Source organism: Perognathus longimembris, chromosome 14, assembly GCF_023159225.1.
Source record: "Perognathus longimembris pacificus isolate PPM17 chromosome 14, ASM2315922v1, whole genome shotgun sequence".
NCBI classification, from domain to species: Eukaryota; Metazoa; Chordata; class Mammalia; order Rodentia; family Heteromyidae; genus Perognathus; species Perognathus longimembris.
This window is the reverse complement of record NC_063174.1, coordinates 54,750,504-54,774,894: the sequence shown is the minus strand read 5'-3', so window position 1 is coordinate 54,774,894 and position 24,391 is coordinate 54,750,504. Positions and strand designations below refer to the sequence as shown.

Below are 24,391 nucleotides of genomic sequence, written 5' to 3'. Positions count from 1 at the left end.
ACTGCACCATTTGAGCCAAACCGCCACTTGCAGTTTTTTCCAGGTTAAGATTTGTCTGCCCAGGCTGGCATCCTGAGTAGCTAGGATTATAGGAATGATGCACTGATATCAGCCCAGATTGGATTTCTTTTTCTTTTTCTTCTCTAGCTGTACTGGGGCCTAAACTCAGAGCTTGGGCACTGCCCCTTAGCTTTTTCACTCAAGGCTGGCACTCTTATCACTTGAGCCACACCTCTATTTCTGGCTTTTTTTTTGTGGTTAATTGGAGATAAGACTCTCAGACTTTTTTGCCTGGGTTTGCTTTGAACCAGGATCCTTAGATCTCAGCCTGAGTATATAGGATTATAGGCATGAGCCACCAGCTCCCAGCAGATTTGAAATTTTTGACTCCTAAAAAATGTTTAATACAATATGTAACCTACTCTCATTCATGGGAGTGGGTGGGGGGCTTCAACTCAGAGCTGGGGTGCTATCCCTGAGCTCTTTTTTGCTCGAAGCTGGCACTCTTCCACCTAAGCCACAGCTCCACTTTCAGGTTGCTTTCTTTCTTTCTTTCTTTCTTTCTTTCTTTCTTTCTTTCTTTCTTTCTTTCTTTCTTTCTTTCTTTCTTTCTTCCTTCCTTCCTTCCTTCCTTCCTTCCTTCCTTCCTTCCTTTCTTCCTTTCTTCCTTTTCTTTTCTTTTCTTTTGGCCTGTCGTAGGGCTTGAACTCAGGTGCACTTCCGGCCTTTTCTGTATATATATAGTACTGAGGTATTGAACCCAGGGCTTCATGCATGCGAGGCAAACACTCTACCGCTAAGCCACATTCCCAGACCTCAGTTTTGTTTTTGTTTTAGTAGTTAATTGAAGATAAGAGTCTCATAGACTTTCCTGCCCAGTCTGGCTTCAAACCACATTCTTCAGATCTTAGCCTCTTGAGTAGCTAGGATTATAGGCATGTGCCTGGCTGCAGAATCTTTATTTGCAAATTAACCTGCTTTAAAAAATGTTTTTGTAGCCAGGCACTAGCCCAAACAGAAAAGTCCATGAGACTCTTTATCTCCAGTAAATTACTCAGAAAAGGCCAGAAGTGGCACTGTGGTGCGATAGAGCACTAGCCTTGAACACAAAGAAGCTCAGGGACAGCACCCAGGCCCTGAGTTCAAGCTCCAGACCTAAACAAAAAAATGTATTTGTAACTTGAAAATCTGTATTTATGGCATTTTTAAGAACACACAGAGTAAGAAATAAATGCTTGTTACCTTACACATACATTCCTAGCTGAATTCGAACAAGGCACCAACACTTTATCTTCTTCTTTCAGATCTACTGTAAACAGTTGTCCTTTTCACAGTCTACTTAGTGCCCTTTTTGTTTCTTATTCATAATGTGGGTTAGCTAAACTTCACTCAGGCATGAGTTTCAGAGCAGTTGACCTCGTGAGTTCAGAATTAATGAATAAAGAACATACATTAAATAAGATGTCTTTAAGCAGAAACACATAAAACAAGGTCATATCTTGATCAGTTGATGAAACTACTATCTTCAGAGGATCATAAGAAATTAACCATGTGGGCTGGGGATATGGCCTAGTGGCAAGAGTGCTTGCCTTGTATACTTGAAGCCCTGGGTTCGATTCCCCAGCACCACATATACAGAAAATGGCCAGAAGTGGCGTTGAGACTCAAGTGGCAGAGTGCTAGCCTTGAGCAAAAAGAAGTCAGGGACAGTGCTCAGGCCCTGAGTCCAAGGCCCAGGACTGGCAAAAAAAGAAAAGAAAAGAAATTAACCATGTATTTTCATAGGAACAAAGGTTCGGTATTCATTAATTCACCATTTGTGGGAGTTTTGTAGGACATGCCTGTATATTGAACTGTATATTTAACTTCATAATCATTATATCAGCCATTGGTTTGTTGATGTGAGATTGGTCATGATGAAAGGATATATTTTGCTCATAAAAGTAACCTTAAGGGATTAAATATTCTATAGAATAGTAGTTCTCATTTTGGGATTAGCCAGGAAGGCCACATCTTTTTTTCTAGCCACTTTTTATAAAAGTGGTTTGTACCTACTACCTACTTGGGGATTTCACATTATGTTTCATATAAAAACAAGGCACTGCTTGAAGGAAAAGAATTATTTTGAAGATTGGGAGTATAGCCCAATGGTAGTACACCTATCTAGCATGTATGATGATGGGTTTGATACCCATCATCAAAAAGAAGAAATTAATTCTGTATAAAGCCAAATCTTAGCAAGGCAAGAAATAAAAATCCCTTTTTCCACATAGTTGTAACATTTTTTATTTGAATAACTCCAGAAAAAAAACAGTTCTCTACTATATCACATAATTTAAAGAAGATACAGTTTGCTTATAGAATACTTGTAAAAATCCAGCATTTACTATATTCATGAATGAAGTTTGCTTTTGTGGTGCTGAAACTTGAACTCAGGCCATGCTTCATAAGCAGGTGCTTTAGCACTTGAGACGTAGACCCAGCCCTTTTTGTTTGTGGATAGGGTCTTTTCCTAGGCTGGTTTGCTGAACCAGCCTTCCTATTTATACTTCTCTCATAGCTAGAATGACAGTCATAGCCCACCCAGCTCAGCTATTGGCTGTGGAGCCTCATTAAGTGTTTGCCCAAGCTGGCCTCAAACCACAATCTTCCCAAGTATCAATGTTAATATTTTAATGTAATTTTATTGTTGTTATTAAGGTACTGTACAGAGGGATTACCATTTCACCAATGAGTACATTACTTTTTGGATAATATCACCCACCCCTTCCTTTCACTTTCCCCCAGTTTCAATGTTAATATTTTTAAGAAAAAAGCTATAGACCACTCCCTAGAGTAAAGACATGATTAACAATTTCCAAAATTATGTATTTTTCTTTCCAACTCAGTGTCATAAGCATGTCTGTATTTTTGGTCTTCCCTTTCCATTAATATACAAAAAGGAAAACATTCTCTGCTCTGAACAGTGACATTTATTACATGTCAAAGTTCAAAGGGTCCACCCATGTGCAGTAACATTCCTGTGTTGTAAAATTTAGATTTCATAAAGGTTTTTTTGTTTCTTTTGGCAATGCTGGATTTGGAACTCAGGACCTCACACTTGATAGACAGGTTCTCTACCACTTGAGCCATGCCCTTTAGTAATGCTGCCACACTCCAACCTTGTGTTCTTGTTACTTTTCCAGATAGAGTTTCATTTTTTGCAAGGGCCAACCTCAGGCCATAATCTTCTTATCTATTCATCTTATGTAACTGGGATCATAAGTTCGTGTTATCATGCCTGACTTGTTAGTTGAGATGGGGTCTCACTGACTTTTTGTGCATGTTAGCCTTAAACTACAATTCACCCAGTGTTCTTGTTCTGAGTAATTGGAATTACAAGTGTAATTCCTGTGTGCATGGTCTATAAAAATCCTAAAACTTGATAGAAGCTTAACACCTCTAAGAAGGCTGAGACCTTGAGGATCAAAATTTAAAGCCAGCCCAGACAGAAAAGTCCTCTCAACACCATCTCCAACTAACCTGCAGAGAAGTAGGCTGAAGGTGTGGGCCAAGTGTAGAGTGCCAGACATGCGCAAGCAAGCTAAATGAGCACCAAGCCTCTGAGCTCAGTCCCCAGTAGTGTGTGTGTGTGTGTGTGTGTGTGTGTCTCTCTCACACACACACATACACACATACTTGATAGAATGAATGTACTTTAGGTTTTCCTCCTTTGGATACCAGGTAATTGATATGTTGTTAAATTGTTATTAAACCCATATATTAATGAGCAAACTAAGCTACACCCTTATTTTTTTTATAAACTAGTCTCAAAAGTGAGACATTTTAAGAATACACTCTTGGCTGGGAATGTGGCTCAGTGGTAGAGTGCTTGCTTATCATGCATGAAGCCCTGGGTTCCATTCCTCAGTACCACATAAACAGGAAAAGCCAGAAGAGGTTCTGTGGCTTAAATGGTAGAGTGCTAGCCTTGAGCAAAATAAGTTCAAGGACAGTGTCCAGGGCCTGAGTTCAAGACCCAAGACTGGCAAAAAAATAATAATGATCTTGACCGACCCAGATGTTAATAGATTGTCATCTTTGGTATTTTGTTTTGATTTGTTTTCTGCCAGTCCTAGGGCTTGAACTCAGGGCCTGAGCACTGTCCCTGGCTTCTTTTTTATTCAAAGCTAGCACTCTGCCACTTGAGTCATAGTGCCACTTCTGGCTTTTTCTGTATATGTGGTGCTGAGGAATCGAACCCAGGGCTTCATGTATACAGGGCGAGCACTTTACCAGTAGGCCACATTCCCAGCCCCATCTTAACTTTTGAATTAATTGATAGGAGAGAATCTTTTATTCTTTAGGACAGAACAGTCAAATATATTATATCACTGTTCTTGGTTATTATGCTTTCTCTTTGTCTTAACTAAGCTGCTTAAGAAAGAAAAAAGATGTTTTTACAATCCTTGTGAAAACAGATATACTGGCATACATAGAGTGGTACTGACAGTATGTATTTGGAGAAGAAAGCCTGTCTCTTGAAATTTGGATTTGGTTGGAGACTTTGAATTTTCTGTCTCATAGAACCAAACTTATTGAGTGGCACTGCACATAGTGTGAACAAAAGAGGTGTGAAAAGACGGGACCTGGACATGGAAGAACTTCGAGAGATCCTTTCTTCTCTCTTACCTTTTGTGCGGATTGAACACATCTTACCTATAAACAGCGAAGTATTAAGTGATGCAGTAAGTGGCTTCTTTCATTTACCCCTTCCATAAGAATGCAGAATGCCAGGCTTTTCATCTTTCAGTCTTTGCAAAGAATTTCTCTTCTAAAAAAGTATTGTGAAACTGCAAATTCCATGAGGACAGAAACAAGTGTCTGTTTTGTGCAATGTTGTGGCCTCAGTGTCTTTACATAGTACAAATAAATTTTGATAGATGAGAGTTGACTTGGTAAATAGGTCTTACAAGAGTATAGTGCCAGGTAGAATTATCAGTCATTTTTCTGTGTAGATCAATAGATCCTTACAATAAAAGGAAAATGGAGACTCTTCAAGTACAGAAATAAATCAAAACAACTGGAGGATTGGTTCATATAAAAGATACATGGAAGCTAGGTATTATTGCCTCACACCTGTAATACTAGCTACTCAGGAGGCTGAGGTCTGAAGATCACAGTTCAAAGCCAGCCCAGGCAGGAAAGTTCATGATAGCCTTGTCTCTAGTTAACTACCAAAAGCCAGAAGTGAAGCTGTGGCTCAAATAGTAGAGTGTTAGCCTCGAGCACAAAAAGCACTATGCCCAGGCCCTGAGTTCAAGCTTTAGTACTGGCACCAAAAAAAAAAAAAAAAAAAGCCGGCCCTGGTGGCTCACACCTGTAATCCTAACTACTGAGGAGGCTGAGATCTGAGGATTACAGTTCGAAGTCAACCACAGAAAGTCAGTGAAACTCTTACCTCCCATTAACCACCAAAAAACTGGAAGTAGTGCTGTAGCTCAAAGTGGTAGAGCGCTAACCTTGAGCAAAAGAGCTCATGGACAACGCCCAGGCCTGAGCTCAAGCCCCATGACTGACAAAAAAAAAGAGAGAGAAATTTATGGACTTGGGCTGGGAATATGGCCCAGTGGCAGAGTGCTTGTCTCCTATACATGAGGCCCTGGGTTCAATTCCCCAGCACCATATATACAGAAAACGGCCAGAAGTGGCGCTGTGGCTCAAGTGGCAGAGTGGTAGCCTTGAGCAAAAAGAAGCCAGGGACAGTGCTCAGGCCCTGAGTCCAAGCCCCAGGACTGGCAAAAAAAAAAAAAGAAATTTATGGACTTGCTGACTACTTCAGGCCCATTCAAAATTAATGGCACTGAGTTTTCATAATTTTTAAGGTTTTTGGTTGGTTGGTTTTGTGTATGTTTGTGTTTGCTAGTCCTAGACTTGAACTCAGGGACTGGGTACTGTCCCCAAGCTTTTGTGCTTAAAGCTAGTGCTTTACACTTGAATCACACCTCCACTTCTAGCTTCTTAGGCATTAATTGGAGTTAAGAGTCTCACACACTTCCTTGCTGGACTGGCTCTGAACCACAGTCCTCAGATCTTAGCCTCCTAAGTAACTAGGATGATAGGCATGAGCCACTGGCATTTAGCTTCAGTGTTTTGTTTTTTAACTAATAGAATTGTTTGAATTAATGGAAGGAAAAAGTATTAGTCCCTCATAAGTCCATTTATGAATTTAATGTAATCCTTGTAAACATAGATTTTTTTTTTTACATAGCAGGTGTATGCAATTATGGGATACAATTTGGTGTTTCATTACATGGATACATTGTGTAATCATCAAATCTTGATTAGCATACCCATCACTTTATATATTGATTGAATTTCTTTGCTGAGAATGTTCAGAATCCTCTTTTAGCGATTTTGAACTGTGCAGTGCATTGTTATCTGTATTTTCTATGGAAAGGATCACTTGGAACTTACTCCTTCTAATTGGTACCAGTGAACCCATTGATGGCCCCTCCACCTACTGCTTCCAGTAGCAACTGTGCTACTCTCAACTTTTTCTGGACAATACAGGAGTTTGAACTCAGGGCCTTGCACTTGTTAGGATGTTGCTCAACCACTTGAGCCATAGCTCCAGCTCTTTTTGGGGAGGCGGGGTGAAGGGGCTGGTAATTTTCTAAATAGGGTCTCAAAAACTTCTTTCCTGGCTAGCCTCAAACTGAGATTCTTCTGTTCTCAGACTTCTGACCAACTAGAATTACACACTAAAGCCACCAATGCCCAGCTTCTACTCTCAGCTTTGATGAGATCAACTCCTGTTTCATGTATAAGTAAGATCATACTTGTATGCATCTTTCTTTGTCTGGCTTATTTCCCTTATTTCACTTTTGTCAGATACATGGTTTTCAAATGTTAAGCCTAATAAACACAAATCATGGTACTACACGATTAATTCATTAGCAGGTAGGGGTAAATTTAAATCCTTATTTCTTTGCACATAAAATCCTTATTTTATTGAATAACTAAGTATTAAGTGAAGGTTTTAAGTCAATTGTTCTTATTCTCTCAACACCAACAAAGAAACAACTAGGCTATGACATACGAATTAGGTGGGCAGCACTCCACTTTCCAGAAAAATCTTATGATCCCTTAAAGTAGAATTAGTCAATGGTGACGTCACTGTTAAATGAGGAAGTAGAACTGGGCACCCGTGGTCCATGCCTGTAATCCTAGCTACTCAGGAGACTTAAGATCTGAGGATTGCCATCAAAGCCAGCTTGGACAGGAAAGTCATTGAGACTCTCATCTCCAGCCAACTGGCAGAAAACCAGATGTAGCACTGTGGCTCAAGTGGTAGAGCACTAGCTTTGAGCTGAAGCACTCAGGGACAGCACCCAGGCCCAGAGTTAAAGTCCAACGACTGACAAAATAAAATAACAAATGAAGAGGTAGAGTTTGAACCAAATCTGTTGTCTCTGAGAGCCCCCACTGTGTGGTGTCCCAGTGCTATAGGTTAGACCAAATCCATTGTTTTGTCTTGGTTGGAGATGGATGAGGGATGAACAAGGGAAAAAAAATCAGTTTTCATTAAATACTGTTAGTCCAACTTAACTGCATTTTAATGAATGTCATTCTGGTTAGAGAAAAAATAGGAAGCTATAGTACTTTCTTTTTGCTGATTCCTTTGAATATTATTAAACATTTGAAGTACTACTAAATTTCACATACCATTTCTAATTTTTTTATTTAAATGGTAAATTTTACTCACTTATAGGTATAAGTATTTTGATCTTGGTATTGCAATGTTGCATATATCTCTTGATCATGTCAAAATTTTTTCCTAGATGAAAAGAGGCTTGATTAGTACTCCTCCATCAGACATGCTTCCGACAACAGAAGGTGGAAAGTCAAATGCCTGGTTACGTCAGAAAAATGCTGGCATATACGTCCGCCCTCGGCTCTTTTCTCCTTATGTAGAAGAAGCAAAGGTAACAAAAAATGTCTGAAGATACATGACTTACTACAAACTATATGCACAAGATGTTTATTTTGGCATTATTTAAACATTTGGAACAAACTAAAATGTCCAGTACCAGGAAAAATGAAATTCTCGTTTGACTACTCAACAGAGTACTTTTTCTGAAATGTCTAATTATGGAGCATATTTAAAGACCAAGGTTATATAAAATTTCATTCTAAGCTTTTCTCATCTTAGATGCTTTGCCGATTGTCTTGCAAATTGTTATCATTTTTCTAAAATCATTGTATTTTGTGATCTTGAGGGTAGGAGAATGTTCTGAGAGCAAACTGTACTTATTTTATCTTACTTCTACAGCAAAGACACATGTGATCTCTTGGAACATGGTTCCAGAATAGCTGACCATTGGGAGTTATGTTGAGGGGTTTTTATTGTTGTTGTTTGACTTGTTTTTGTGCTAGTTCTGGGGCTTGAACTCAAGGCCTGGGTGCTGTTTCTTAGCTTTTTGCTCATAGCTAGTGCTCTACCTCTTGAGCCACAGCTCCACTTCCTGTTTTGTTTTTTGGGTGCTTTCCTTTTTTGGGAGGGAGGGATAGTGGTTAATTCCTCCCCAGACTGGATTTGGACTGCAATCCTCAGATCTCAGCCTCCTGAATTACAAGTATGAGCCACCAACATCTACCCCCCTGGCTGTTGTTCAGGGTTTTTGTTTGTTCTTAATTTTTATTCTAAAGGAGATATACAGAGGGGTTACCATTGTATAAGTCAGGTATTGAATACATTCCTTTTTGAACAGTGCCACCTCTTTCCTCCCGTTTCTCCCAGTTTTTTCCCTCCCATTGCTCCTCCCCCACAAGTTGTAGAGTTCATTTTCAACCTGATGTCTCATGAATACCGCTGCTGCATTTGTTCACCCTTTGTTCCCCCATTTCTGTGCTCCCCCTTACCCTCACCAAAACCGATAAACTTACGTACAAGACCAAAAGTACAGGATGTTGTTGAGTTTTAAAACATGCAAACTTAAGACAAATTTGAAGCCTCTGAGTATAAAGAACTCCTCAGGAAAATACAGCAATGTGAAAATGAAACACTAGTTTTATTTGATGTATTCCTACATAAGAACTTTAAAGTGGCCTTTTGGGAGCTATTAATCCTTAAAAGTCAGAAATCGCCAGTAAACTTTTGAAATAAATGTAACAGACAAAATATATTTGGACATAGAATTTAATTGCCATAAAAGCTTTCTTATATGTATTTCTTCAAATTTTAGTTTAAGATGAATAGAAGGATTTGTGAGATGTCTGTTTAATTGACTTCAGTTGATAATGTCCTATTGAATGGTTGATATGGTTGATATTTTAATTAGGTCTAAAGTGGAAAAAAGCCCAATGATTGGGCCTAGTTTTTCTGATAAGTGCTTGGTGTTGCTTACATGGCTGGGCCCTTAAAAGGTCATTTTGATAAACTCCATCAGAAGCCCAGCAACTATAACTCACACCTATATTCCTTTCTTTCCTTCCTTCCTTCTCTCTCTTCCTTCTCCCACCCTCCCCCCCTCCCTCCTTTCCATAGATCTCAGCCTCCTGAGTAGCTAGAATTACAAGCGTGAGCCACCAGTGCCTGGTCCCTTTATGCCTAACAATACTTGAGGAGGCAGAGATCTGAGGATTGTGATTAAGAGCCAGTTTGAGCAGACAAATCTGTGAGATCCTTACCTCCAAATACCCAGCAAAAAGTCAGGAATGAAGGTGAGGCTGGTAGAACACCAGCCTACCAGCCTTGAGTGAAAAAAGCCCTTAAAAGAGCCCAGAGGCCTTGAGTTCAAGCCCCAGTACCAGTACAAAAAAATCTCCAGAGGAAACTTTATCAGAAGTCTTTAGAGCTCTTCACCTATGCTTTATAAGGCTATGTGCATATCAAAGTCGATAATCTCCCCCCCTCCAGTAAAAGTGGAAAATGTTCATATGTTGCTTCATTTGGACCATTGTATAATTTGGTGACATAGATGAACATGAAACTAACAAAGGCTTCTTTCTAGGTTCATTAAATTTAATGTCAATCTTTAATAGTTTATATTTTGAACATTTTTGTTGGATCTGATACTTAGCATATAGACACATTGTTTTCTTTATAATTATTTTATGTATAACTTATTTCTGATTAATTTTATATCCTTCAAATTTAAGGCACTTCTAATTTAAAGCAGATTTTTCAAAAGATGATTATATCTTTTCAAAAAGGGTTACTTTTCGTGTGTGTGTGTGTGTGTGTTTGAAGTCAGGGCCTCACCCTTACTAAGCAAGTATTCCTAGTTATTTTTCCCATAGTCTCATGCTTTTAGCCCCTGTAGCCAGCCTAGACCCTGATTCTCCTACCTGTTTCTCCTGTGTAGGTGAAATTATAGGCCTACACCACCATGCCCAACTTGTTGGTTGAGATAGGGTCTTGATAACTTTTTTGCCAAGGCTAGCCACAAACCATGATCCTCCTGATACCCACACACTCAATCTTGCCTCACAATCTTACCCTCAGACTCATGACCTAGCCTCAGCTTTTTGAATGGTTGGATTCTTGGCTTCTCTCACCACTATTGTTTTTTTCTTTTGGTCAGTCATGGGCTTGACCTCAGGACGTAGGCATTCTCACTGAGCTTTTCCATCCAAGGCTAGTGTTCTGCCACATTGAACTACAACACCACTTCCTCATCACTAACTTTAAACTTCATAAATGAGAAACAATAAATGAATTCCCCTTTTTTAAATGTAATGATTTTGTTACAAGTTTGGTTTAACACAGGAAAGTTGAGTGATTATGTTTATGCTGATTTATGACTTTAGTCAGTACTGGATGAGATGATGGTAGAACAGACGGACCTTGTGCGACTGCGAATGGTTCGAATGTCCAATGTTCCAGACACGCTCTACATGGTGAGCAATGCCATGCCGCAGTGCTGCCACATGATCAGCCACCAGCAGATGAGCAGTAACCAGTCAAGCCCGCCCTCGGTGGTAGCCAATGAAATCCCAGGTAAGGCGGAGCTTTGGTCAGACATTACAATTAAATGATTGATCTATGGAGTTGTGTAATTGCTGGTGTTTACCAGCCCTTCATGAATGCTACTTTTGTCCACATTTCAATTCTCTCTATTCCTTGCTCTCCTTAAAGAATACTTTAAAACTAAGATTTTTGTTAGTATTAATAGCTTTTGAGACAGAGAGAGACAGAGATAGAGAGAGAGAGAGAGAGAGAGAGAGAGTGTGTGTGTGTGTGTGTGTGTGTGTGTGTGTGTGTGTGTGTGTGCGTGCACGTGTAGTATTATTACCTTATCCAAACTGGTCTCAAACTCATGGGCTTCTGTGATTCTCCTGATTCTGGCTGCCAAGCAGCTTGGAACTACAGGTGGGCACCACTGTAAGCTTTTCAGTTTAGCCTAAATTTCTCAACCCTAGGACTGGATAATTCTGAATATTAGGGGGCTATGTGGCTAGGTATTTAGCAGTGTTTCTGGCCTGCACACATTATGTGCCATTAACATACGTGAATGTGTTACACACATATACCCTTATTCTTGTGACATTCTTTTGAAAACTTTTTTTTTTTTTTTTTGCCAGTCCTGGGGCTTGAACTCAGGGACTGAGCACTGTCCCTGGCTTCTTTTTGCTCAAGGCTAGCACTCTGCCACTTGAGTCACAGCGCCACTTCCGGCTTTTTCTATATATGTGGTGCTGAGGAATTGAACCCAGGGCTTCATGTATATGAGGCAAGCACTTTACCACTAGGCCATATTCCCAGCCCCTGGAAACTTTTTTTTTTTTTTTTTTGACAGTCCTGGGCCTTGGACTCAGGGCCTGAGCACTGTCCCTGGCTTCTTCCCGCTCAAGGCTAGCACTCTGCCACTTGAGCCACAGCGCCGCTTCTGGCCGTTTTCTGTATATGTGGTGCTGGGGAATCGAACCCAGGGCCTCGTGTATATGAGGCAGGCACTCTTGCCACTAGGCTATATCCCCAGCCCCCCTGGAAACTTTAAAAAAAAAAAAATATATATATATATATATATATATATATATATTTTTTTTTTTTTTTTTTTTTTTTTTTTTTTTTGGCCAGTCCTGGGCCTTGGACTCAGGGCTTGAGCACTGTCCCTGGCTTCTTCCCGCTCAAGGCTAGCACTCTGCCACTTGAGCCACAGCGCCGCTTCTGGCCGTTTTCTGTATATGTGGTGCTGGGGAATCGAACCTAGGGCCTCGTGTATCCGAGGCAGGCACTCTTGCCACTAGGCTATATCCCCAGCCCCTTAAAAAATATTTTTAAACATTGCCAAATGTGCCCTCTAGAGCAAAATCTTTTCTGTTGAAAACTAGACATTCAAAAGCAATTTTTAAAAAAATACTTGGTCATAGAGCTCACACTCAGGGCCTGGGCACTGCCCCTGAGCTCTTTCACTCAAGGCTAACACTCTACCACTTTGAGCCACAGCTCCATGTCTGATTTTTCTGGTGGTTAATTGGAGATAAGAATCTCATGGACTTTTCCTGCCTGGGCTGACTTCAAACTGCAATCCTCAGATCTCAGCCTCCAGAATAGCCAGGCTTACAGATATGAGCCACCAGCACCGGGTGAAATTCTCTTTTTTTTCTTTCTTTTATTTTTTTCTTTTTTTTTTGTATGACAGAATCTCACTTGGTAGGCATGACTATGTAGCCTAGGCTTGCGTCAAACATTGCCTCAAGTTTAGAGGCACTTCATTACCAGAGAGTATTTCTAACAAGTAGGAACTTTTGGAAGGCTGGAGTGATGGCTCGAGAAGTAGAGCACCTGCGTAGCAAGGTTCTAAGATCAAAATTTAGTATGATCTCCCACGTACCCCAAAGAAAGACTTTGGGCATGGTGGTACATATCTCTCATCCCAGCACTCAGGAAGCAAAAGTGGGAAGATCAGACGTTGTATTTCAGCCTGGGCTGCCTAGTTTTGAGTTAATATCCTTGGGAGTCTCTTTGGCACAGACTAAGCACTCAGTAAACTCTAGCTCCTATTTCACCCCTAAATAATATTTAGTCACTAGTCAGTCACTTTATATTACAAGTACTTGTATGTTACATTACCCCTTTCCAGCCTCATGGCCACAACCTCAGCTCAGGCTGCTAATTGATGTTTGGCCTCTCTTCCTCCTACCAGCCTTTCTTTTCCACAGAGATGAGAAAATGTTCTTGGTTTTTGTTGCTGTTGTTGTTTTGTGGGGTTGAGTGTGTATGTGTGTGCACACATGCATGTGTGTGAGCACATGTACCCGTGTAGTGGAGCTTGCATTCAAGGCCTGGGGGGCTGGGAATATGGCCTAGTGGCAAGAGTACTTGCCTCGTATACATGAAGCCCTGGGTTCGATTCTTCAGCACCACATATACAGAAAAGGCCAGAAGTGGCGCTGTGGCTCAAGTGGCAGAGTGCTAGCCTTGAGCAAAAAGAAGCCAGGGACAGTGCTCAGTCCCTGAGTTCAAGCCCCAAAGCTGGCAAAAATAAATAAATAAATAAAATAAACAAGTCAAGGCCTGGCACTTTCCCTTAGATTTTATGCTCAAGGCTGCCACTCTACCACTTGAGCCACAGCTCCAGTTCTAGATCTTTGCTATTTAAATGGAAATGAATGGCTTTTTTTCCCCAAAGCTGGCTTTGAACCATAATCCTTAAATCTCACAATATAAAGATTGTCATACCCCCCTTTACTTTTTAAGTAAACGGCATTAAGGGCTTTATGGGACATACAGACTCTATCACAGACATAAATGTGACCCAAAAGAAAAGCTAGGTATGTTCCAGTGAAACTTCTCTTACAAAAGGAGGTTGCCAGCTTGAGGCAGCCCTCAGACCACAGTCACAGCTCTGAGCCTGTCATCCCCATGTGCATGACTACTGGCGTACACAGAATGCCATGGAAGTTGCTTCTCCATGTTCTGCCTTCTCCCCCTAACACTTCACACTTACACTTCTACTAGGAAGTTAGCAGCTTGTGCCATATATCCTTTGCTCTTGTCTCTGCTCATAGAGAGACACTATACTGTACCTGTTCCATTCAGTTACTAAAATTAGACCCTTTTGAGGACAGGGGTCATGTCTATCATTCTGCACATCTAAATATGCAAGGCCAGTCCCTGTTGCATAGTCAGGTGTCAAACAGTGGTTTAAGTAAAAGAATTTTATGTATTTATTTATTTGTAGGGTTGAAAATTGGACCTAGACTCTTGCATATGCTAGTCAAGCACTGTGTCAGTTAGACTGCATGTCTTAAGATTCAGACAAGAATACGTGCAAGTCAAGTTTTATTTGAACTGTGGTCTAAAATAATACAGAAATATGAGAAGATTCTGATACAAAGTCCGTGGGTTTTTCCTTATGCTCATAGATTAGTCTTGTGTAGCTCAGGAATTTTGTCTAATGGTGTTTTTCTCCTTCCAGTTCCTCGTCTCCTAATTATGAAAGACATGGTCAGGCGCCTACAGGAACTACGGCACACGGAGCAGGTTCAGAGAGCCTATGCACTCAACTGTGGGGAGGGTGCCACTGTCAGTTATGAAATCCAGATTCGAGTACTGAGAGAGTTCGGGCTGGCAGATGCTGCTGCAGAGCTTTTACAGGTAGGACACACTCAGCTTTTGTAAGGTGTTGCCCTTTGATCATCAGTGAGGCAGTGGGTGAGACAGCCTAAAGAACCTTGGGCCGCTGCTTTGCTTTCTCTGCACCCTGTCACTGCCTGGTGAAAGATAGGAGGCTGAGTAGACGCCCAGAACTGGCTCTTCTGCTTACCAACTTGCTCACTGGAATCCAGTTACTTAACCACTCTGAGCATTCCTTTCCCTCTGTATAGAATGGATGGTTGTGAAGAGAAGAATCTTCCTGATTCTTGTATCCCTCTTCCTTCCCCGTTTCTCTCTCCTGTACCTTATAACTTTTTGCAAACATGGGAATCACGGAAGAGTTGCTTTTTTCAATCTAGCAGAAAAAAAATAAAAACTTATTTCTAGTAATTATTAGGTACAAAAGCAGTACCATTGATTTTGCAATTAAGATAGGATTTTTTTTTTTGCCAGTCCTGGGCCTTGGACTCAGAGCCCGAGTGCTGTCCCTGGCTTCTTTTTTTTTTTGCTCAAGGCTAGCACTCTGCCACTTGAGCCACAGCTCCACTTCTGGCCATTTTCTATGTATGTGGTGCTGGGGAATCGAACCCAGGGCTTCACGTATAGGAGGCAAGCATTCTTGCCACTAGGCCATATTCCCAGTCCCTAAGATAGGATTTTTAAAGTAGTATAATTATAGCTATTAAATAGAAACTGTAAATAAAATTTAATTTTGCCTGGTCAAGTGATTCAAACACTTTTTTGCCACTAACTCCAGAGTCCAACAGTCCTAACCCTTGTCTAAGGATAAATGTGAGATGGTGTTCCTCAGTAAGGCAGAAGGCTGCCTAACGTATGAAACTGTAACCTCTCTGTACATCAGTTTGATAATAAAAATTTGAAGAAGAAAAAAAAAAGTAGGGCAGAATGCTCTTTTTAGGCTCTTAATTATATTTCTAGTCTGGTTTTTGTTTCCTTTGTCATTCTAAATTGCATCTTAATTTGATGCCCTAACTGTATAGAAGTGTTTTCATAGAATGTTATATCAAAATCTTAACCTGTACATAGTCATGTATAAGAAATTGTGTTTTATGCAAGGCTGAGAATGTGGCTTAGTGGTAGAGTGCTTGCGTAGTATGCATGAAGCCCTGGGTCGATTCTTCAGCACCACAGACACAGGAAGAAAAAAAACAAAAGCTGGAAGTGGCGCTGTGTGGCTCATGTGCTAGCGTTGAGCAAAGCCCCAAGACTGGCCAAAAAAAACAGGTGTTTTGCAGTTGTTTCTGATGAAGAGCGTAATGATGCTGTATTAGGAAGTTGTTACAAAGATACTCAACTGATCGTCTCTGCTTCCTTTGATTTCATAAAGTTCATCTTACTTTCTTAGCTGTGACCTATATGAATTAGATTTTACTACTGCTTTTTTGTTTTATCACGTAATTTGCAAGAGTGACTTGCTGGAATATTCAGTTGAGCAGTTCTCAATAGTTGTATCTTAGGTCTACATATAAACTTCACTGTCCTTCTGTACTATCATTAAGGTAACTTTTTCTTGGGCTTCTGCCCTAGAAAGCTATCTTTTTTTTTTTTTTTTTGCCAGTCCTGGGCCTTGGACTCAGGGCCTGAGCACTGTCCCTGGCTTCTTCCCGCTCAAGGCTAGCACTCTGCCGCTTGAGCCACAGCACCGCTTCTGGCGGTTTTCTGTATATGTGGTGCTGGGGAATCGAACCTAGGGCCTCGTGTATCCGAGGCAGGCACTCTTGCCACTAGGCCATATCCCCAGCCCTAGAAAGCTATCTTAAACCTTTTTATTCTTGTAGAACGTAGTTTTCTTAAGTACCTCACTTAACTCAACCTATAAATCTATGAAATCTAATTCATATCCTTTTTTTTTTTTTTTTTTTTTTCAAATGTTTCTTAGAATCCTCACAAGTTCTTTCCTGATGAACGTTTTGGAGATGAAAGTCCACTATTGACCCTGAGGCAGCCTGGGAGGTGTCGCGTTAACAGCACCCCAACTGCAGAAACCATGTTTACAGACCTGGACTCTTTTGTGGCCTTCCATCCACCTTTACCCCCTCCACCTCCTCCATACCACCCTCCAGTCACCCCAATCCATAACCAGCTCAAAGCCGGCTGGAAACAAAGACTCCCCAGTCAGCACCCTTCACGTTCCTTTTCTTACCCCTGTAACCATTCGCTGTTTCACTCCAGAACGGCTCCTAAAGCTGGCCCTCCCCCAGTCTATTTGCCAGGTATTAAAGCGGCGCCTCCTGATTGCACCAACACAACGGGACTGGGGAGACAGACAGTTGCTGCTGCTGCTGCTGCTGCCGCCGCTGCCTCGACCACAGTGGCATCGGAGAAACAAGTGGTGAGTCAGCACTTGGGTAACGCCCCAAACCAAAAGTTTAGGGGATGCTAGGAACTAGTCACTTGGCCTCAAGAGCCTTACTGGGATTCAGTAGCAGCCGGTGCTACTGACAAGCTGAACTCATACCCTTAAGGGCCAAGAAGTAAGCATGGACAGGCGCTAGAAGCTTGGAGGGATAGGAACTTGTATACTACGGTAGGGCATGAAGCTCATTACTGATTTCTGAAGTTTATTTGTTGGGATCACGTACACTAAGTTTATCTGAGCAGTCCAGTGTCTTAATGTTCTATTCTAGCACATATATAGAATCTACCTCTGATGTCCATGGAACCTATTATTCTACCAAATTGGTTTGGTGTTGGACAAGAAAGGAATCTTACTTGATAGTCAAGTATACCCTCAGGACCTATGTGACAAGGTGTCTGCACTAAGAAAACAGGCAGAAATTTAGTCCCTGGGCATGTCTTTTCTGGCCAGATCAGCAGCTCCTCATCAGACCCAGAGCTTCAGTCTCTAGAGCAAGTAGGTGTGATGAGAAGATTCTTTTCATAATTTGCACTGCTGTAGAGGTTGAGCTTCTGTTTGATTTTTTAAGTCTTCTTACCCTGTCATGCTGTCTTTAAAGGAAAACAAGCCATACACCTGTTTGTGAGGCGAGCTTTATTTAAATGTAATTGTCAGACTAATATACACCCTGGTCAGATGACTGTCTTTTGTCCCCTTCCTGCTTTTCCTATTCCTCCCAATTTCCCAGAGTATATAAAGGCTGATAGCATTTAATGAACCAAAAGCCTGTTCTTTCAGCCTGGTCCACAGCTCTCCAGCACGAAAGTTCTCCTACTTTATATTAAATAAACTTCCTTTAAGGTAATTTGTTTATATTTATGGTAGTTTGGTTATTGTAAAAAAAAAAAAGAAATCTAAATAAGAGAATGGTAAATCGTGACATATAAATAACGGACTGTTGTGTAGTAAATTCAAATGGTGGTCTCTAAGGTAGTGACAAAATTGGTAAATATTCAAAGATAAAAAGCTCATATGCTTCATGGTGCTAACAGCAGTTATCTCTATAGGAAATTTTATAATCAGGTGACAGAGTCAGTGAACCATATGTCAAAGGGAATTGTTGGACGCTTTTTTTAACTGTGCCTCCTCTCCTTGTCTCTGTCTTAGTGTACACAACCTTTGCTGAATGACCTGATGCCAGACATCGCCATGGGGGTGTCCACACTGTCTCTCAAGGACAGGAGGCTTCCAGAACTTGCTGTAGAAACAGAACTAAGCCAGCCAGTTTCTGAAGTAGGACCAGGGCCTCCCCAGCATCTCTCGTGTGTTCCACAGAGGCTTACACACACTTCTCGAAAAAAACACACACTAGAGCAAAAAGCAGATGCTAGAGAAAATCAGCAGGAATACCCGGATTTCTATGACTTCTCAAACGCTGCTTGCAGACCTTCCACACCTGCTCCTGGCAGACGCACCCCTCCCCCTTCACAAGGTGGATATTTTGGTCCCGATTTGTACAGCCACAATAAGGCATCACCAAGTGGCTTAAAGTCAGCCTACCTTCCTGGTCAGACCTCTCCTAAAAAACAGGAAGATGCTAGGAGAGACTATCCACTGTCCCCTGATGGGCCTCTGCACAGACAGAAGAGTGAGCCCATCCGCCTGGATGTCGTCGAGCAGCCTCCCCCGCGGTCAGACTTTGCTTCAGCAGCTCCAGAAAACGCTGGTAATGGCCCAGCCCATGTCAGGGGGCGAACCACTGTAGAAACTGACTTGACTTTTGGGCTGACTTCTAACAGACCTTCTTCACATTCTGCATGTAGCTCCGAAGCTCCAGAAGAGCGACCCAGTAGAAGACTGGCAGACAGCGAGTCTCTGGGCCACGGAGTTCAGAGAAACACAGATCTGGAAAGGGAAGATTCCATAAGCAGAGGAAGGAGGTCACCAAGCAAGCCAGACTTCCTCTACAAAAAGTCTGCTCTCTGAGAGCAGACTTGGAAGTCGTCTGTGCCTGAGATGTGAAACATCCCATTTACGATGTAACCCAACAACTCACCGGTTCATTGATGCCAGCTCAGTTTCACATCACTGTCTTGGAGTTTTTGTGTGCGTATGTTTTATTCCACATGGCATGCTAACAGTTGTTTTGGATGCCACGTCTGTCTCCTTTATGTCTGTGGGGAAGCATCTTAAAGAGCAAGCAAGCTGGCACTTTTTTTCCTCTTTACAAATGATGGAATTTTTTTTTGCACTTGTACATTTATTTTAGCTGTATTAATTTTATATCAGTATGTTAAACTTTATTGCCACATTTAAAGGACTGTATTTTCATACTTTTTTGCATTTTACCTTTCATCTGCCAGTTTCCATGTGCACTTGATTGCACACTAAGATGTATTTTCTTATAAAATAGTTCTGTGTTTATTTTTTAATTATAGAAATTCCAAAGAACAGCACATCAAAATGCTCCTCTTTTTAGCGATTGTTTTAGTTCCGAAATCTTCCTGCTTTGTCTCCATAAACCTGATGTCATTTTTTTCCCTAATAAGTCTTGGGAGCTGGTCTTCATTTCCCCAGCAGGAGTACAATCAGGTTCCTGAAGTCTTCGGGTTCAGGAGAGAAGAGCCCGGGCGCGCAGCCCGCTTCTGGGGCTCTGTTTTGTAGACGTGGTATGTGTGAATGTGGCTTGGGGCCTGTGCAGACTGGCGGTGTGGATTGCAGTGTCACTCGCTTGAAGAGCTTCTAAGGAGATCGCATCCCTTGGGCTCAGGAAGCAGTGAACATAGCAAAATCACCCCAAGGGCACTCTGGCAGGTCTCGGGCTCCGCGCGCAGCTCTCCCCTGAGCTGGGGAAGTGACCGCCTGCTGCCTTCGGTTGTCCTGCTTTCTATGGGAAAAACCAAAAACAAAAGGGCTTCAGTCTTATAGATGTTATTTGGTGTTTGTAAGCATATGTTTTCTTTTCAGTGTTTTTCAAAGTACGTCTGGATTTTTGTGTCCTACAAAACGTTCTTGTATAATGTATAACGCTTTATCACCAAAAAGAAAAAAACACACACAAGGTAATTCTTTTCAGTAAAACACTACATGTCCTACTTGAACTCCAGGGAGGCTGGTTTGGCATTTCCTGAGCCACTGAGCACATGGGGTCTCGAGCCCCTCTCCCTTGGAAGGGCAGTGTATGAGCTAAGGACTGTTTTTTCTTACTATCCAGTGTAAATATATTAGTATTTGAGTTTTTAAATCTCTTCAATGTTATTTGAGCATTCACTTTGTATTTTTACAAACACGTACACACGTAGCACTTAGAAGAAAAGAGAACTTCCGGAACATTCCTTCACGGAAGGGTGTTGGGAGCCTCTCTTCTATGTATGTGTATATATACCTGAATCACTCACACTCATTCTAAACTATGCAGGGCTAGGGAGTCTTTACAAGCTACCATATAAATGAATTCCATGCACTTTGAAGTCAATAGGTTTCTGTTGGGTGTTGACAACTCTATAATTTCTTCTGAAACTGTAGTTTCTCTTACAGTCCTTTCCTACTTTTACCCTGTGGATATACACTCAGGAATAATCTGACACTTCAATCAATCCTAAAAGTAGAGGATCTCACAGATGGGAACATGTCAGTCTCTGCTGCCTGACCAGTTAGCTGCTGCTCTCGCATCGCTGACGCCAGGCCGTGCTGCACGCCGAGCTCCTGGCCCAGCCGCCGGCTCCTCGTCTGCTGTGGGCCGCTCACATCGCCTTTAAGAGATAGAAAACCATAGGACCCATCCCCATTTTTAAGAGTTGTACCTCTTACAGTAGATGATGCTCTCTTTTGAAGCCCATTCTCAGTCGGTTTTCAGAAAACGGAGATGATTCCATCATACTCTTTAATATGTGTTTCTCTCCATGTGTTGGCATGAATCATTTTGCTATGGTTCTAGATTTCTGTCCTGAATTAGCAGTAACTGGGCAGGTACTGCAGATGAGAATGAGTAGACTTCATTTGGGTGAGGATAAAAAGCTTTCTCATCTATTAGCAATTTTTTTCTCCCATACTGAACCAGTACTATTGATCCCACACCTTGATTTTTCTACAAATTTGTTATTTCTTCATATCCCAACAATGATAAAAATCTACGGCCACTGTTGATAGTATGATTTAATTTGTGAGTTTTTGGTGGTTTAGTAGCTTACCTGGCTAACCTATGTGTACAGAGGGGAATCTTAATTCGTGGGACTGTGGACTGATGTAACTTGTAAAAGTGTGTGTTAAGACAGGTGTTTGTGGACTTTTCATGTATCTTGTGAAGTGTGGTTAATGGGGTAGGTTGAGTTGCTACGGCCCTCTGGCTTTTGAACCCATCTATTCTGTCATTTTTAATGCTGTACTAAGATAAGTGTAAAGTCTGAGTAGGATTGCTCTCAGAAAAATAAACAAAAATGTCTTCATGTGTAACATAAAGTTTAGGCCACAGAACTGGCATTTTACTTGGGATAGAAATTTAATAAGAACCAAATCACAAAAATACCATCTCTCCTTCTGAGGCCACGGACAATCAGGCCGTTAGGACAATCACCGCTTCCAGGGCCCGCAGTGTACTAAGGTTAGAGAACTAGCGCGTAGGTTCTAGTATAAAAGGGCCATCAGATTTCTTAAAGATGCTCTTGCTCCTTTTCTTAGAGTATTGTTTCAACTATGGTTTTTTAAAAATAACTTCAGAATTACTTATGGTTCATAAGAAGAAAACAGCATCGTGAAAGGCAAAAGCATTCAAACCACAGGTGCTTGAATTCCCATGGTCACATCCCTTTGGCTTGTTTTCTAGGCACGTGTCCCTACACCTGAGCTAGCCTGACATTTCCAGAACACATTAGGCGTTTAGGATTTTAGTGAGTTCACAATACTTGTCTTTTTGTACCCCTGTCTGATACATGACCTAATTCTTGTTTCCGTGAACACTTTTATACTTGTCATCCTGTAGAGGGTAGAGGGTCTCTTTTCGGGAGCTGTTCAAGTTCGAACTTTGGGCGCAGTCTTTGTGCATTTGAAAGAAGCCGAGGCTGCAGAATGTAACAGGAGCAGATGCAGCATCGCTGGGCTCAAAGCTGACCTCAGGCACTTTCTGTGGAGTTGAAGGATCAACACTCACTATAACTATCCTGCAAGACACGAATGCTCATAATACTGAATTTTGCCTTTTAGAGAAAAATATGTTTTGTGAAACCCCTGTCAGATAGTTGTTTAGCAATTCTAAAGCATTTGTGTTTTTAGGACAACTCAAAGGGAACTGTTGAAGTGTTCGGATGACTTGTGGCTCTGCCGTGGCTGTTGAAGCCGCAGGGATGGGTGCTATTCCCAGTCTACAGCGGCCCGCTGTCTACATGGTTTACCTTCAAACCTCAGTCATCTTGCTAAGAGCTGCCCTGCACACTGCTGGAAGGTTTCTGTTTTCCATGAACACTGACGTAGGAGCACCGCTTTATGAAATGTTAAGTTATCCGTCTGTCCCATCAATTGCAATAGCCGTTATGTAGTTACTATCGGAGTGAGTCTTTTGATTTTGTATCTTCTGGAAAACCTTCAGGCTGTGTAGCAATCTTCCATGTTCTGAATATTATAATGCTGTGACCATTTCTATAGAAAGCTTATTTGCAAGTGTGTGTCTTGAAAAAAACAATCTCTTCTTGTGTTTGTGTTTATGTAGGTTCTGTCTGAGATCAGAGAAGCTCTGGAAGCTTCCTCAAGCATACGTGCATGTGACACTGTGTGTGGGTTACCTGGGCAGGCCGTGGGAAATCCTGCTCTTAGGTGAGGTGGCTGAACGCGAACAGTTTTCGAGCTCCACCTGTTGTGTCTGCCACGTGTGTTCTTGGGGGAAGTGGGACCTTCTACACCACTGCAGTTCTTGTGGTTGTGCTGTTACTGGTATAAAGTCAAGTGCCTTCAATGCTAAAGGCTCAGAAATTTTTCTTAAACTGATTTCATGTCCTATGCAAGTGTTTTCTACAACCTGCATAACCAGTACTTTGTAAAACTTGTTTACGCTTCAATTGTACATAGTGTTTTTTAAAGAAATATATAGTATTTTTATTTAGGTACCTCCAAACTTGAATTCGTCGGTGTGAAGCATTGTAAAACAAAACATTTCTCTTTTGAGTACCATTACAGTTGTACAGAGGTTTTCACTGGTTCTATTTTTCTACCGTTACTGATAAGCATGTAACACTGACTTTATCCTACATAGAGTTGACATTTCAAATAAATGGCTTGTATAGAACCTGCTGAGTTGGGTGTAGTCTGTTTAAGTGATGCAGGTGCAATCTTCATCTACAGATGTATTTATACTCCTCAATTTCCTCTGTCTTGAGGTTTAAACTTTCCAGGCATTTATGATAATAAACATCAATACATAGTTTTCTTGGAAATATTCTGACTCACCAGGTTTATTTTCTCTTATTTCACTGGCACTTTTTTTTTTTTTTGCCAGTCCTGGAGCTTGAACTCAGGGCCTGAGCACTGTCCCTGGCTTCTTTTTGCTCAAGGCTTGCACTCTACCTCTTGAGCCACAGCGCCACTTCTGATTTTTTCTGTGTATGTGGTGCTGGGGAATCAAACCCAGGGCTTCTTTCATGCATGCAAGGCAAGCACTCTACTACTAAGCCACATTCCCAGCCCTCACTGGAACATTTTTCAGAGATTTTAATTGACAGATTGGGTCTACAGGTACCTGTAGTCTAGGATTTTGAAGAAATGAAATATTTCTAATTTCCATCGTTGAAATTTTGCTGTAAAATACCCTCCCCCTTCTCCAGTGGAAGAGATTGAACTCTGAATCATACACAAGACAAGTGTTTTATGGGTGAGTCTCTTAAGAATTAAAAAAGCTGGGCACTGGTGGCTCACATCTGCAATTTTAGCTAAGAGGTCTGAGGATCACAATTCAAAGTCAGCCAGGGCAGGAAACTTCTTGAGACTCTTATTTCCATCTAACCAAAGGGCCGGAAGGAGAGATATTGCTAAAGTGGTAGATTGCCAGCCTTGAGTGAAAAAGCTAGGCTCTGAGTTCAAGCCACAGGACTGACACATGTTGCGTTTCTGTACTTGTGGGTTATCCTAAATGATTAACTCTTGAAGTAAGCTTCCCTAGCAACTTGCTTCTTCCACTTTGGCAGATAAGATCTTTCCTGAGCCGGTGTCTGTGGCTCACATTTGTACTCCAAGCTACTCAAAAGAAGATCACAGTTTAAAAAGCCAGCCCACACAGCAGTGCTGGGAGACTTAGCTCCAGTTAACCACCAAAAAGCTGGAAGTGGAGCTGTGAAAGAGCACCAGCTTTGAAAAAAGTTAAGCTAAGAGTGCAAGGCTCTGAGTTCAAGCCCCAGTGTAGCCACACAAATCTCGCCGGATGCTGGTGGCTCACACCTGTAATTCTAGCTACTCAGCAGGCT

The 24,391-nt window shown here is 41.4% G+C and overlaps 1 protein-coding gene across 3 annotated transcripts in view; it reads left to right on the top strand.

Annotated features, from left to right (window-relative positions):
* The window catches only part of Btbd7 (BTB domain containing 7), a 68,886-nt gene extending 45,666 nt beyond the window's left edge, over nt 1-23,220 (top strand). The window contains exons 6-11 of one of the 3 annotated variants that reach the window (XM_048361815.1): nt 4,567-4,727; nt 7,824-7,967; nt 10,795-10,984; nt 14,409-14,587; nt 16,488-16,940; nt 18,114-23,220. In XM_048361815.1, coding sequence (XP_048217772.1) covers nt 4,567-4,727; nt 7,824-7,967; nt 10,795-10,984; nt 14,409-14,587; nt 16,488-16,940; nt 18,114-18,932 — 1,946 coding nt within the window. In that variant the 3' untranslated portion in view covers nt 18,933-23,220. Of the gene's footprint in view, nt 1-4,566; nt 4,728-7,823; nt 7,968-10,794; nt 10,985-14,408; nt 14,588-16,487; nt 16,941-18,113 lie in introns of those variants that run through there. The other 2 variants (XM_048361816.1, XR_007213146.1) reach the window with 2 other exon arrangements.
* Nucleotides 23,221-24,391: the final 1,171 nt, after the last annotated feature.